At 41.0% G+C, this 15,261-nt stretch overlaps 1 protein-coding gene across 1 annotated transcript in view; it reads right to left on the bottom strand.

Moving 5' to 3' along the window:
* The window catches only part of TBC1D9 (TBC1 domain family member 9), a 41,660-nt gene extending 32,966 nt beyond the window's left edge, over positions 1 to 8,694 (bottom strand). Inside the window, exon 1 of the mRNA XM_072334110.1 lies at positions 8,434 to 8,694. Within this exon, the coding sequence (XP_072190211.1) occupies positions 8,434 to 8,560 (127 nt within the window). The 5' untranslated portion in view covers positions 8,561 to 8,694. The remainder of the gene's footprint in view (positions 1 to 8,433) is intronic.
* Positions 8,695 to 15,261: the final 6,567 nt, after the last annotated feature.

Below are 15,261 nucleotides of genomic sequence, written 5' to 3'. Positions count from 1 at the left end.
CACGGACTCCCTCTAAGCAAATGACATTCACCTGACACTTCCCATTCAGCTTAGACTTTGCAGTCCTCAAATCTTAGGTGCTATCAGTGCACACCAATGATCCGCAACAACGCCATGACACCTTACCATGGGGAAACTGCACCGAGCCTTGCCTACAGCTGGAATGAGGTCACTGCAGTTGCTGCAACTGCTGCACCTGATACTGACACCCAGGAACACCCTCCTCTCCTGTTTGCTGGATGACAAGCATGTGTTAATTGCCTGGCCCAAGAGAGCTGAATCCTGCCATGCCACCAGCACTGCTACATCATTCTCCCAGCTCTAGAACTAGCCATGACTACTGTGGAAAACCCAAAAATCCAACAGAAACCAAGATGCTTAAAAGGGAGTAGTCAGTAGCTCTTGGAACTTGAGCAGGAGTGAACATGAGGCAGAAGAACTATTCAGGCCCCACTCAGGCCCCAGCACTATGTATATGTGCAGTACAGAAGAGCAGCAAATGTTTCTCACTTAGTCCACTCCCCTTTCTTTCTACTCCTTCAGCAACTAACCTTCAGTGGCTCAGACAGAGGTGAGGACAGCAGAAACCAGACCACATTTGATTCCATGTGGCTTCACACTCTGTGTATTGCCCTCACTCACTGTCAGAGATGTTCAAGTTATCAGCTTGCCAGCAGCCTTTCTACTGTGCTAATAACGCCATCATATAGCCTAAGAAAACTAAAAACAAACAAACAACAAAACAAAAAGCCATCACATCACATCATTCATCATTAACATTACAGAACTTTTTAGACAAATTGTTTCCAGGAGAAGACTGCTGATAAATCATTACTAATATAAATGACAGCCGGGCAGTCTCTCAAGACATCTTCTGGTAAAAAAACAAACAACACAACAGATCTTTAAATGCCCAAACAAATGCATTTATCTTTTCAGCACCCACAGCAAAATCAGAAGTTCTCATGTCTGATTCCTGGAGTCACACTCACATGCTACCACTCAAACACTCACATAGATGTCAGCAGCCTATCTGTATACAAGCTCAACACTACTAACAAATAGGAAAGCTTACAAAGTCACATGTATAATTTGGAAAGAATTTTTCAAAACAGGCATAGCAACATTCCAACCACTGTGAATGATTCTCCATGCATCAGCATGCTGATGACTCCCTCTTCTCTTTCCACTAGCAGAAGGTGGACATACAAATAAGCTCTGACCATAAGAGATCTATTTTGTTTGTAGACATTCCCACCCTGAGCATTCAGTTTTATACTGATTTAATGGACAACAAGCAAAATCCTTCTAAAGTTTCAACATTACTTTCTGGACTGTAAGAATAATAACTCATAACACTATGTAGCTAAGGTCTACACTACAAGATATTGTTTTTTCCTAGACACGACACTGAATCATTTATTTTCTGCCTTTTGAAGGCAGTCCGCATGTTTACGTAATTAGCTCACTCATTTGTTATTACAGGAAGAGGTGATCCGATTACTCGTCTGAGAAACCTCCACCTAGAGCAACAATCTGAACTTCATGGCTAATACTACCAACCTCTTCATTCATACGAGGCAACGGTGTTTGGTTTCATTTCGTGAGACAGGCTAAATGAATGGTAAATACTATTAATTATTTAGAAGTGACTACAAAGTTAAGCTTCCCATCCTAGAAATAATAAGATGCTTTTTTTCAAAAGCATGGAGAAAGTATTTTCATTGTGAACATTACCCTTGGAACTTTACAGAGGGCTTCATGATGTATGTGTTCATTAATGCAAACTAAAGCAAAATAAAACCTAGGTATTTGATAACTGTCTTCTCATGTGGGTAATACAGCAAAGGCTCATATGGATACATATTATTACATTATGATAGATAATGTAAAAAAAAAATACATTTCCTCTGAAATCAACACCTTGGATCTGTTTTCCTCAATGCCTGCCTTTGTTGCTCTTTCGTTTTACAACCAAACTTCATGTAAGATTTTTTTACTTGCCACAGTTTCCTGACACTGACAAAGTTCTGACACTGATGCCATTTTGTAAAAAAAAGAGCAAAAAATCGTACATACTTTTCTTCTTTTCAAACTGATGACTGCAGATGAGAGTCAAGACTGAAAACCCAATCTTCTAACATGATGATCTAGATTGTCTACTGTAGGGTAAAATTTTAACAAAGAATGAAACTTTCATCTTCCTTTCAAGCTACCAAGAAGGACTGAAACAGATCATCTTATAGTTATCTTAATTTGAAAGTGATCAGCAACTAGATGTCTACTACGGTACTCATTCAAGGGGTCCAAACAAGTGATGACCAACTCCATACCTTGCCTTCTAATCTACATCTGACCAGAGTTACTTCCAGCTTTCACAACTTTCTGTAACTTCAGCTGATAAGCTGAAGCTCCACAAATCATTCTTAGATATAACCACATTTGTTAGCATTATTATTTTTGCACTGTAAAAACTTGCTGCTTTTCTCCTCCAAGATAAAAACCAAAGTACAATAACTCACGCATATTATATCCAAATGAGTAAGTTCACCAAAACAAACCTACCAGATTTGAACTCAAACAGATGCAGCACTTCACCTAGGAAAGAAATTATACAGCAGAGAAATTCCCAGCTCTGGCTACTGACATACTGGAAAACATGAATGGAAAGCACAAAACAGGACTGTGAAGAAAGAACCCAACTCATCTCAAGAACTCACTTGCCAAAATTAAGGCTGCTGCTGCAGTGGGAATCCACAGACCTTTATCTTGGAATTTCTGGAACAACTCCAGGGAAAAAAAAGAAGGAAAAAGAAAGTAATTGCAAGTCAGGTCTAGAAAATACTTACAACCTTTACATTTGAAAGGAAAATAAAAACACTGAAGATTTTGAAGTTGTCCTACAGAACCAGAGCCCACGTTAGCAACAGATCTGAAGGCAAATGCAAGTGTATATTCCTGAACATCAACATTCATCAGACATCAGAAGTATGCTACGTAATCAGAGCACAAAAAAAAAAAAAAAAAAAAATTCAATTAGATGCTTAAAGGATTTGCACCAGCATTCCATACCAACAGATCACCAATAGATTTCAGAACGAATAATAGGTCCAGCAAACAGTCTTGAATTTATTCATCAAGCGAAAGCATTATGTCAGAATGCAAAAATGGCAAGTGAAAGTTCAGTACAGAGACCTTTATGGCTTATATCAAGTGTTGAGGATGAAGTAATGTCAGGGAAATCTTTGGCCAATAAGCCTTCTCGTACAGAAACCTGAGCTACACCACACCAAGCAATGTTAAGGATTTTCATCTCAGGTGCTGCAGCTTTGCAAAGAGTGCCTTGTCTGTAAGAATCAGAGATCAACAGAAACACTGGACAGAAAACAACATACCTTCCAATAAAGCACCTGTGAAAGCATCTGGGATTGAGTAGAAAGACTAACGAGCCAATCCAGAGAAAGAACTAAAAGAAGTTCAATACTTTGGCATCTGGATCTCTTCAAGTGGAAGTCTACTATGGAAGAGTCAAACAAACAACAGATCCTATTAAGAAATCTCAGCAGTGGCAGAGTACGCTTGATGCAACACTAGATTGCAGAGTCAGATGGAAGACTTTCCACTCCACAAACCAAAATAAGCATGAAAAGCTAACAGACAGGGTGACCGGACAAGTAATTATACTAATTGCCTGAATTTTGATAGCCACTATATTTCAAGCCTTAGAAAGCACATTTTCTACTGAAGCGCAACAAGTCTGACATACTAAACCCTAACTGCTTCAAATTATGAGGACAAAAAGCAACCAGTCAGTTAAAGCACGCACCACCTTCTAATCAGGTCAAAAACTTATCTTAGGCATAAAAAGGTTTTTAAGTAATTTCTTCCTCAGTCCTCTGATTTGAGAGCAAGATGGAATTCCTCTCTCAGTTTAAGCTACTAATGGTGATGCACAAGAAGGCTGCACCAAAAGCACTGCTGGAACACTGTCACAGTCTTGAAAATATTAGATTCAACATTATGGCCTTGCGTTAGTCAGCTGAGTTCAGAACTTCTCCTTCCTGACTTCCCAGTTCTGAAAATGTATGATAATCCCTTTTGCAAAAATAGCTGGTGAGAATGACAGTACTTCATCAATTTCTTTTACAGCCAGAAATCAGCAAATTTCCATCTGCTCTCTTCTGCTTAAGCATTTGAATCATCTTTGGCAACATCTCGTGGATTCACAAACTTGCACTGAATCTCTCACACACACACTGCCCCAGCTGTAAGCATAAATGCCATATCTGCAAAATAGTTCTTTCCTAAAAACAGATCTTGCAAAGTAAGAACAAGAATTCATTTGCCTTGGGACTCAAAGGGATCTAAAAATAGAAGCATTTTATAGGAAATGAATTAGAATTTCATGTCTGTTTCATACAGAAATGTACATATGCAACAGGAATGCAGCAATTACATAAAACCTACCATGCTCTGTAAACTGTGAATACGCTGCTTTACTGTCAACTGTTAGTCTCACTAATTCCTTGCAATGTTGTCCCCAAATAAAAGTCTTTGGCAAGCTTTATCACATCATAACTGAAAGCAGATACGAAGATTTTTAATCTATGTGATGTATCTGAACGCAACATCTACTACTACTACTAATAATAATAATAAAAAGCCTTTTAGTTACTGATAAAGTTTATGACCTGTCCAAGATCCTTGCATCGATGTAAGTAATATGGTCATATAGCACACAGTGCCCAAATGATGCGAGAGGTCTGTGTTCACATTCTCTCCAGCTTCCTGTGTATCAGGTGACACAAGCTGTCCTATTACACACTGGATCCTCTAAGAAGGAAGTATTTCACACAGGCCAAACTACCAGCCTGAGCAGGGCAGTGTTAAGGCAGGTAGCTGACAAACAGGAAATAGAGTAGTTATGGAAGGGGTTAAAAACAACCAGCATCTTTTAGAAATGACTTTTTCCCCTGACAGTAAACAAAAGGAAGATGAAACTCTTGGGTGAAGGCCATGCAGACACAACATACAGGCCTATGTGCAACTATCATGCACTTTTACAGCAGGAATGTACATTTTTTTAGTCTGGTCTTTGGAAGAATCATGCAGTGATACAAGACAAGGCAAGTTTACAAGAGAGCAATGACAAAAACGATTTAAAATACAAATTGGGTGTCTTTCCCTTTTTACTTTGGTTAAAAATGGAAAAAATTAAATAGCCTTTCAGGAAAGGCATACTTACAAAGGAAAAATGCAGCGAAGTAACTGGTTCTGACAAAATGACAATCATTTACAAGAGTCCGTGACCTAAATTAGTCTAAAATGGCTTCCCATAGCCTAGTAGAAAAGCTGCAGATCTTAAGCAAACCATTTGTCAGACACATTTTGTTAGCAGAGCTGATTTCTAGGGATTCACTAATTAGGCACTGTCCTAATACAAACAAGATGATTGTCATGCTTCTAACAGGTTATAATTCAATACTAAACTAAGTGTAGAAAAAAAGTTTCTAACATCCAGAATGAGTAATGAAATTATGCTCTCTTCTTTCTGCTGAGCTGTATAAACAGAGGCCAAGAGGAGAGAATCACTACAGATAGGGCTGAGATTTCAGCCCTCCTCCGGGAGTTCCTGATATTGTCTTTCCAGCCAAGGGTTGCTGCACTCAGAGTAGATCCAAGAGAACAGGTAATGTGAGCACTGCTCCTTCTCAATGTAAAGCCACAAGAATTAATTTCACTTGCTCCTAATGCTATATAAACAGCTTGTTCACTGCTTGTGTGTCCAAAGACATGAAAGATCCTTTCGTTTGGACTTTGCTCTAGTGATAGTAACATCCCTTTACTGGAGAATGACAAGCAAATGATGGAAGACAGATACACAGAGACCCAAGCATTCACTTTGAGTGTGACTGCCAGGCTTCAGATGCATTTTGGGTCACAGCATCCAAGCACAGGGCTGTTTAGAGAAGTCTATACTGAACCTTCCCAAGCCACCACTTCTGGGAAAGTAATCTAGCTTTTCTGTCAGCTACACTGACACAAAGGCACTGCAGCACAGCCTCAACTTATTTTCTGCAAAGTTTGAAACATCAACAGATAGAAAGAAGGACGCTACGCTTAGCCCAGCTCAAACCGGTTAGATTCACAGAAAAACGACATCTGAAGGGAATGCCAGAAAATCAATGCTTCTCACTGCTGAACCATGGTTTAAGTTACACATCAAAGCCATCTCATGACACTGGGCGCATATTCTCAACAACTAGAAAATCAATTACCATTCTAAGGTTTAAGACAAATGACTTGAAGAGTCAATAATGAGGGAGGACAAATCAGCAGAACTTAGATTACAAGGAAAGAAAGGGCAATAACTAAACTTACATCCCCTTTTAAATACATACATTTTGATGACTCAGCCCCAGTGAGATCTTACATTCAGTGTTTCCAGCCAGCTTCAAGGATACGTGATCTGTTTTTTTGTCAGAGCAGTCGTACCGAGTTTTACACATTAAAAGGCAGATGTCTTTTTAGGGTGTTATCTGAGCAAACTGCAGTGCTGCATCAGTACAGAAAAGAAAACTAAGTAGGAAAAAACAAAAAGCTCCTTTTTTCCTGTTTCTTTAATGTAGACCTAATAGCCTCCAAACTCTGTTGCTAGAGAAACTACAGAACTTCCCATAGTATTATCCTAAATGCTACTGTTATTAGAAACCACATACCCTTAATTGTTTCAGCCATTTTCATTACTCTCAGGATGTTAGGTCCCTCAGTACTTGGCTTTTAGCCAGTCTTGCCTGTGAACAGCAAGCCACTGGTTTTCTTCACCTGTATTGGCTCTCAGTGGACCATCCACAGCTGCCAGTGCAACCAGCAAAGAATTCCAGTATTGATACTTCCAAAGAAACAACTCATCACAGGTACCACTTCCTACTGCACCTACCAAGCTGGGAGCAGTCTGGATGCTCCTCATCCCTTTCTTTCTTCCTCACTCACATGCCCACCACTGCCTCACAAATCCATGCTCTAAAATGGTGAAGTCAACCGAGTACCAAGAGGAAAAAAATGCAGAAACAAAGATGGAAATATTTCTATAGTCTGATCTATTAAATGCTGCCGCCTTATCTGAGCTATGCAGAAGAAGGATTTATGAATCCTGTTCTCACTTGAAGGACAAAATCTTCCAGAGCTATCTGTCCATTTGTAGAGTGGTATCGCCGGTGGCACTATCACACACACAGCTGCATGGAGGCCTAGATATACTCTCCACTAATAAGATGAAAACACAAAATTCACAACGCATTTCTCCGATAGCAGATAAATGTTTGGAAGGTTGTCTGGGTTTCTCACGTGATCTTTAATTCAGAGTTAAGAGAGGTACAAGAACGCCCACTCAAATCACGTAAGTAGAGGGAAGAGTCCCTTGGAGGCCAGTACAATCTGTGAGAGTCCACAAAGAAATCCTCAGCCAAAACAGCAGGGTTGTAAACTTCTGAAACAAGAAATATTCTAAGTGGATTTGTCAACACTGTGGATTTTCCTGTAACTTTAGAGACCAAAAACCAACAGAACAAAGACAGCAAGAAAACAACGACATCCACGTCTGATGTGAAACATCTGCTCATCGCTTTCTGTGCAAGGATAAGGTGGGCTTTGTTAACCTTCAACGCTAAGACTTCAAGGGCCTCCATACAACAACATTTCACCGCGGTGTGTTAGTTGAGATTGCAAATTGCGAGTCCACATAGCATTCAAGTGAAGGAACACTTAATCTTCCCGTAAGCAAACTCAGGACCTTGAATGCAGCCCGTGTGTTTATTTTGCTTAGCCTGAAGAAAACCAGCATCAGTGTAAGCAGGTATGGGAAAGGCCACCCTGCCTGCAGAGAGCACGTGTGCACATTTTCTGCCAGATAAGAGGGAGCGGTGGTAACGTCATCGAGCTGCTTAGCTCCACTTTTATTTAAACGTATTCCCATTACCTACAAATGCAAGGTACACACGGTATTGTACGGACCAACTCATGCAAGACTACAGATGCATTTCCAGCTGACAGCGGCTGAAAACGAAGCATTCAGGGAACAGACTTCACAAGGACATCCCAGGGAAGACGGAGAAGCCAAAACAAACCCGTTCTGATCGCATACGGCTGTGAATTACAGCCTGCTCTCATTTCCAACAACACGCCCTGGAGCCTCAAACCTCCAACGTGACGAGAACCCCTGCAGGTCACACCCTCTCGTCGGGATACATCAGGCACCGCTGACCACCCACACAAAGCCTCGGCTTTCCGCGTGTAAATCCTAGAAGGAACCCGCACGTTCCACGTAAAGCGCTTCAATGCCAAGACAGCACCCGGCGACCCGCAGCGCTGCAGCGGCCGCAGCCCTCGGCTGGCGAACAGGGGCAGCTCCGACCCTCCCCGCAGCGCCCTTACCAGCCAGGCCCCCTCCGCCTCCATCGCCGCCGTGCCCCTTTCTCCGCTGCAGGATGAAGTAGGGGTTGGCCCGCTCCGTCACCCACAGCGCGTTGGCCAGCAGCACCTCCTCGGGGTTCACCCACATGCTCCCGGCGCGGACAAAGGGCGGCCGCCCTGCCGCCCGCCTGCGGGGCGCGGGGGACTCAAGCGCGCGGCGGCCGCATCAGACTCCACCATGCCCGGCAGCGGCCCACGGCACGGCCGGAGGACGGAGGGGCGGCAGCCGCATACCCTCGGCGCTCCGGCCGCCTACCCGCGCGGAGGAGCGGCCGCGGGCGGCGGCGCCCCCAGCAGCAGCAGCAGCAGCGCCGAAAACGACGGTGACATCAGCGGCCCCCGGCCCGGCCGCGCGCGCGCACCCGGCGCTGAAGCGCGCACCCCGCACCTGCGCGCCCCGTGCGGGAGGCCGACTAGCGCCGGGAGAGGGGCGGGGCCGCTGCACCGGAGTGAGCCGCCTGCAGGGGGCGGGGCGGCAGCCGGCTGCGTGTGGCAGCCCGCCCCAGTCAGCTGAGGGCGCGCACAGGCGCTTTTACGTAGGTGTGTCTTTTTTAGGTGCAGGTAACTGCTGTTTGACAACAGGGCAAAACGGCCGTTTGGCTGGCAAGGATCAAAGATAAAATAACATCATGTCAACACTTAGCTTCACGATAAATGCACGCCCTGCTCAGCCTGGAGCAATAGCCACGGTCTCATACAATGGCTTGCCTAAGTATGGGAAGGCACCTAGCCATCGTTATCTGGAAGCTTAGAGCTTAGACTGCCTTAAATGAGCGTCTTATTTGTATGTGGAGAGCGCAGGTGTTGAGCTTTTAATGCTAGGCATTTGGTTTATAAATGGCACTGAAGGTTTGAAGGACCATAGGATGCTGAGTTAGGTGTGATGGGGAATTAAAGAGGGGAGTAGGAAAAAAAAGTGCCTGAGGTTTCTAAGTGTGTGGTTAACTCGATGGCCACAACTCAGTGTTTCTATGTCAGTAACACCTTTTAGTGAGGAAACAAAAAGCACTCAAAAATAATGATGTCACTTTTACTGTGTTCCTGCACGGGCAGATTACAGGCACAGATGAGCAAACTGAATGGTAAAAAGCAATTCTTGCTTCAAGTCACCCAGCAAATCTGCTGTGATTTTCCCACTGAAGGTACTCAAATCACAGCACCCACTACCAGCAATTTTCCCACTTCCCAGCTCTAACCACAGCATCTTTCACAATCAGAGCCGTGGTCAGTCGCTCTCAAGGCCATTATCACTCCACGATAATTCCATAATACTTCCTAAAGTAGCCAGCCATCATTTGGATGTAACTGACACTCTTAACTTACATTTGGTTTAACAGCCCTTTCCAGTACACCTTAGAGAGCTGCACACAGTTGAACTCATGTTACTAACATTAGAGGAAAACAAACAAGCCTTTGACAGCAGTTGGTATAAAAAGCAGCTGCCCTGCAAAAGGCACTGTCATCATGTTTCAGTGAGATGCTAGGAGGAAAAAGGGAGGTATATAGCCGTGACAACAGCACGATTTGCTGCATTCTCTCTGGTTCAGGGATCCAAATTCATCTTGCACCTTCCTGTTAGCACCTCTAGGAGCAGCCAGACAGATCAGAAGTCACTGAACCAGTTCAGCAAGAAGCTCCATGGGCACTATTTCTTCAGCATCTTAGGAGTGAGAAAAAAAATACACAACAACAACAACAAACAATCAGTAAGGAATTATATTTATTCTGAAGATTTAGACGGTATAATTGCATTTACTTATTTACTTCTGGTGGAGATAATGGATTTCCTGAGAGACAATGTAAGTTTTGTTGAACAACAGAGAAAGTGCTGGACTTAATTTTGATTTAGGAGTGTTGATAGTCAGTGATTACTTAGCACAGGCCTCTTCATGAGCTATTTTTGCTCAGCACCTGAATTAAAATACTTTATTCTTTGTCATAGGACTTAGTTAGCTTTGCACAGTCACAAACTGGTTAGGTCTGTTTATCCTTCAGTCAAAGCAAGCTTTGTTTACCTTCAAGTTACATTCCTTGCTTTTCCATATACATCATTATCTCAGTTATGCTAAAATAGAGGATAAACTTTCTATTCAAAATAGGAACTGAGCCTCTGTGGAAAGCCAGGAAAAGGCTGAGGTACTGATCTATTCATGTACTCATTTGTGTACTAAACAATTTGCAGAGTTAATTTAATTTGCACTTAGCTTACAACTTTCATTAGCCCGAGTTCTTCAGCAATCGTTCTGGTTGCTAAAGGCAGAAGCCTGAAAAATGACTCCAAGATCTCAAAAGCATTACTGTGCAGGGAGACATCATGAAGCAAAATACAAAAATTGACCTCCTGGTTTAGTTTGCAAACTGAGTTAATACATAAGAGTCATATTACTGTATTATAATTGCCATGTCTCTTACTCCTTAGCAAAAATAGTTGATTAATTACTGCTTTGAATTGCTTCAGTTACTGTTCAGTGTATGCACTGTTGCTTAATTTTACCTGTTTTGCTCGTTGAATCTAGCTTTGTGTGACCAAATGCTTAATAATTCATCAGTGGCAGCTGCCGTCTGAATTGGTACTTACAAATTTCAGTGACATGTTCTTAAGGGAACTAGATGATTCCTGAAATGATAATAAAATTGGTTAATCTGATAGCTAAATGAAGAGTAATTCATAGCTTACCAGTTGTTTGCCTGCTTATTGAAAATAACAGGGTAAGATACTAAATTTTGAAGAGCTGTCTTACTTGCTTGGAGAACTTTACATCAGGTCCAGCTGAACACATTCAAGTCCCCTGTAAATAATACCTCACTCTGTGTATCCCAGGAGGATATTGCACTTGAGCCATATTACCTTGTAAAACCAAACAGAGGAATCGGTGTGTATTAATTTCCTGAATGGACCATGTAAAGAAACACTGATCTGTGTCACGCTGCTGTATTTCTCAGTTTCACCGAATGCTGTTTCCTGCATATAATCATGTGTTTATAAGACTGTGTAGTCTCTTTAACTCTTTGAAACCTTAAAGAAGAATGTATGCGTATTTTTAATATTTTTCAATAAAGAAAAAGAGAATGACCGTAATAAAAAGCCATGGGAGATGTTAGAAAACAGCAGGAATAAAACTACCTTTTAGTATTTTATTTAAATTATATTTATTTATTCATTTATTCAGTGGGGAGGAGAGAAAGAAGGGAAATGATCTTTCTGTTGGAGTTGATTTTCCCCTCTCCCCATTGAGAGGGCCTTTAGGAAACCACAGAATTAAATCTGCCTGTAGTTAAAGGATTGAGCCTGTGTTTTCTGCCACACATTCTCAATCAAATCTGTTACTAATCTTTACAGGAATCTAATATAGTCAATAGATACTTTCAACTCAACTGGTATTCTTCTTACCACTGCACATGATGCTATGTCTGTAAAACCTCACAGAAACACTTCAACTTTATTTTTATTCATAATATCTTGAGAAAAAGCTGCCTGTGTTTGTAGTAAAGATCAGGGGGATCAAAGTCGTAGAAACTTATGCAAATGAAAGAAAAACCACACCACCCTAACAATGAATAAATATTGTGAACATTTGTAAATACATATATACACATATATATTAATAGATATGGATAAAATGTACAATGTATATATTATTAATAAGAAAGCATCACAGTAAATGTGTAAATTAACAATTTGCTCTTTTTAAAAGGGCAGTACACATACTATAGTCAAATTGCTGCATTTTAGTGTTGCTTTTTTAAATGTTTAAAAAAAAAACAAAAAACTGAGTGAATGGGAGAGTCAAAGTTTAGATTTAAGAGGTAAAGAGTTTGAAGATTGCCCAGACATATGTGCTACCGATGTAACTGAGATTCCTCAAAGGTAAAATTAAAGCTCTCAGTTTGAGGTAATATCCAATTAAAAGGCTAATGCCTGTCACTTTGTTCTGTTTACATCACAGCACTACTCTTTGCTGCCTTACCCTGCCACTGCAGGAAGAAAACAGCTCCCAGAAGCGTTTCTCATGACAGAGAAGGCTAGGTTATGTGGTCCAATTGGCTGCATGAGCAAAGCTACAGAGAGCCTATCTTCATCTTGGTTTCCCTGTTAATTAAGACACAGTAAATCAAACAGAATTTCAGCAGCAAAGAGAAAATCAACTGCTTGGCAGGCTCCTGGCTGCTGCTTTTCCTCCATCTCACTCCTGGCTGCCCACCAAACAGCTGCTTAGAATCTGGGATCAGAGTTTGTCTCTACATATAAATGCCTTGCTTTGCTAACTTTGCATAGCTATTCTGGGCAATTAGCCAGCTTCTAAGCCAGTCTCACCATCAGAAAGACAGCCTGTGATTCAGGAGGTATTTTGAGCTAGAGCTTCCCTAGCCTAAAGAACTGTTAAGCTCTAAGACAACCTAGAATCCAGGTTGGTTTAGCTTAATACTTGCCTACTTTTCAGGCATCCACAAAGGTCCTAACATCATCCCACAGTTCCCCTGCATTTGGGGCATCCCATTAAAACATTAGTAGAAAGCAACATGGTACCTATTTCCATACATTCATGCAGAAACAGCAAAAGCAGTCGAAACCAACACGGTTGTGCTTGGTAGAAGCTCACCATCTGTTTGTTTGTTACCACCAGTGACATCCTTCTGCACCATTGCTTGAGTTCAGGGCAAAACTGTGCCTTTGAGCCACTCCAGAAATGTTTGCTGGGTCTAAGAGGAAGATGCATCATCCTTCAACCCATTCTTGGCCATGGACAAACAAAAGTGAAAGAAAGGAATGAGAGAAATAGAATGAGAATGCAGAAAAAATATAGCTTAAGGTAAAAAAAGAAGTGTAAGCAAGCTAAAAGACACATAACAGTACCTCGTGCGAGAGTATAGAAGGAGTGGAGGCAGATTAGAAGGGAACAGGCAGAAACAAATGACTGAAGCATTTTACAAGGGATAATTTTTTCTCTACGACATACAGCGAACAGAGTTGTTGGTGGCACATAACCACAACAGGAAACCACTTGCACCACTTTCATTCATTTTTCTAGGTATGACTAAATACAAAACTGTCTCTTAATACGTAAAGCAACAGAGATGTTAGTCAGTCTTTAGTTTTGCTGAATAGTTAAGTATATACTTAAGCTCTTTCTATATGTTAGGAATATTAATCCATAAAATATCAATTATGAATTATACAGAGCAGCCCATAAACATGCCAACATCGGAAAAGATAAATCTCCTTTCTAGGTAATTTATAACCTAGCTTAGATCAGTGCCAAAGAGAAATATGTTTGGGTGCAAAATGTTAAAGTTTTCCATTAATAACAGTCCACTGCGTTTAACAAGGGAACATTTTGATCACTTAGAAACTCTGAAATAACCGTTATATTCTAAAAGCTCCCACTGATGGATTCCATTTATTCCTTTAAAAATAAGCTCTCCATCCGTCTGGAGGTAACCATCCTCTAGTAGCTGAACTAAGTTTGAAGAGTTCCTGATGGCACAAGGACATCTAGTTCAGCACATCAGAAGAGAGAGCAAGCTGTTTGTCAGTGCAAAAGAATAACATCAGCTCCTTCCAAGAGAGGTACTCGACCCCTGCCTTCCTGCACTGTATTCTCCCAGTGTGCAAATAGCACAGTGAGCAATGGTACTTGTTGGCTTACACCATCTACACTGAAGGTCAGGACCGAGCAAATAACCTGGTTTATTTCTAATCAAGGATAAAAAAAAAATCTTCTCATCTCTGACTAATGAGTGGGTATTCCAGCAGGACTGTTGTCACATGACATATCAACTTATGCTTACTCAAAGGAGAACTAGATTGAGGATCAGTTCTACCATATATTTTGTGCAGGGCTTAACTACTTTTAAAAACTACACTTAATTTCATTTTGTTGGTGAGTATATGCACTATAATTATGTGGAATTATTGGAGAAAAACTCTAACTAAACCACAAACAGTAACAAAACAAAGTTTTATAGTGAGTCCCATATATACGCATATGATGCATTTAACTGTAATTTTTACAACAAGAAGTTAGGTACAGTCAACGCATTTCAAAAGATATGCATACATGCATACATATATATATAATTTTATATATACATAGTGGAAAAACCCTCAGAAGTCTATTTGTTGTGATTTGAAAGAAGGAGCCACCAGGAATAATTTCAATTCTTTGTATGGCTGCCTGACTTACTTTATTAGTGGTTCACTGTGAGAAGGTGAAATATAATTGCTCTCAAGGCAAAAACAGACTGAACTTGTCAGGGACTGGAAAATCACGCCTATCTCAATCAGACTTTTTTCCTTTTAAAAGACACGCCTGACTTTCTAGTCCCTGACAAGTTCAGTGTCTGTTCTTGCCTAGAGATCACAAAAAACCTTGAAAAATAAGCACGTTGTTAGAAAGAGAAGACAGGCTCACATACATGTGCACATAATAAGTTTGTGTAGCTGAATTTCCTGTTACATGCAAATTTCAGCAAAGCAGTCACAGGCCTTCTTGCCTATGTATTTTTATTGCTTTCTTCTCATTTTATGTATGTTTGTATAAATTGATGATACAATCTAAAATGTCTTTGCATCAATCCTCCTAGTTTCTACAACGCCCCTTCTGTAACCCCACTATCATGGCTTTGGCACTTGCTTTAGATCCCAATTCTGCTTGTGCCTATAGGAGCACCTGACATCCTTGATCTGAATTTGTGAGATCATTGAATGTCCCAAGAAATACTAAAGGAATTTTTCATGTTTTGAGGCAAAAGACATCAAACACAAGGAAGGGTGTATTGATTATTAAT

This window comes from Excalfactoria chinensis, chromosome 4, assembly GCF_039878825.1.
Source record: "Excalfactoria chinensis isolate bCotChi1 chromosome 4, bCotChi1.hap2, whole genome shotgun sequence".
Lineage (NCBI taxonomy): Eukaryota > Metazoa > Chordata > Aves > Galliformes > Phasianidae > Excalfactoria > Excalfactoria chinensis.
The sequence above is the reverse complement of the archived record's forward strand: the minus strand, read 5'-3'. Positions and strand labels throughout refer to the sequence as shown.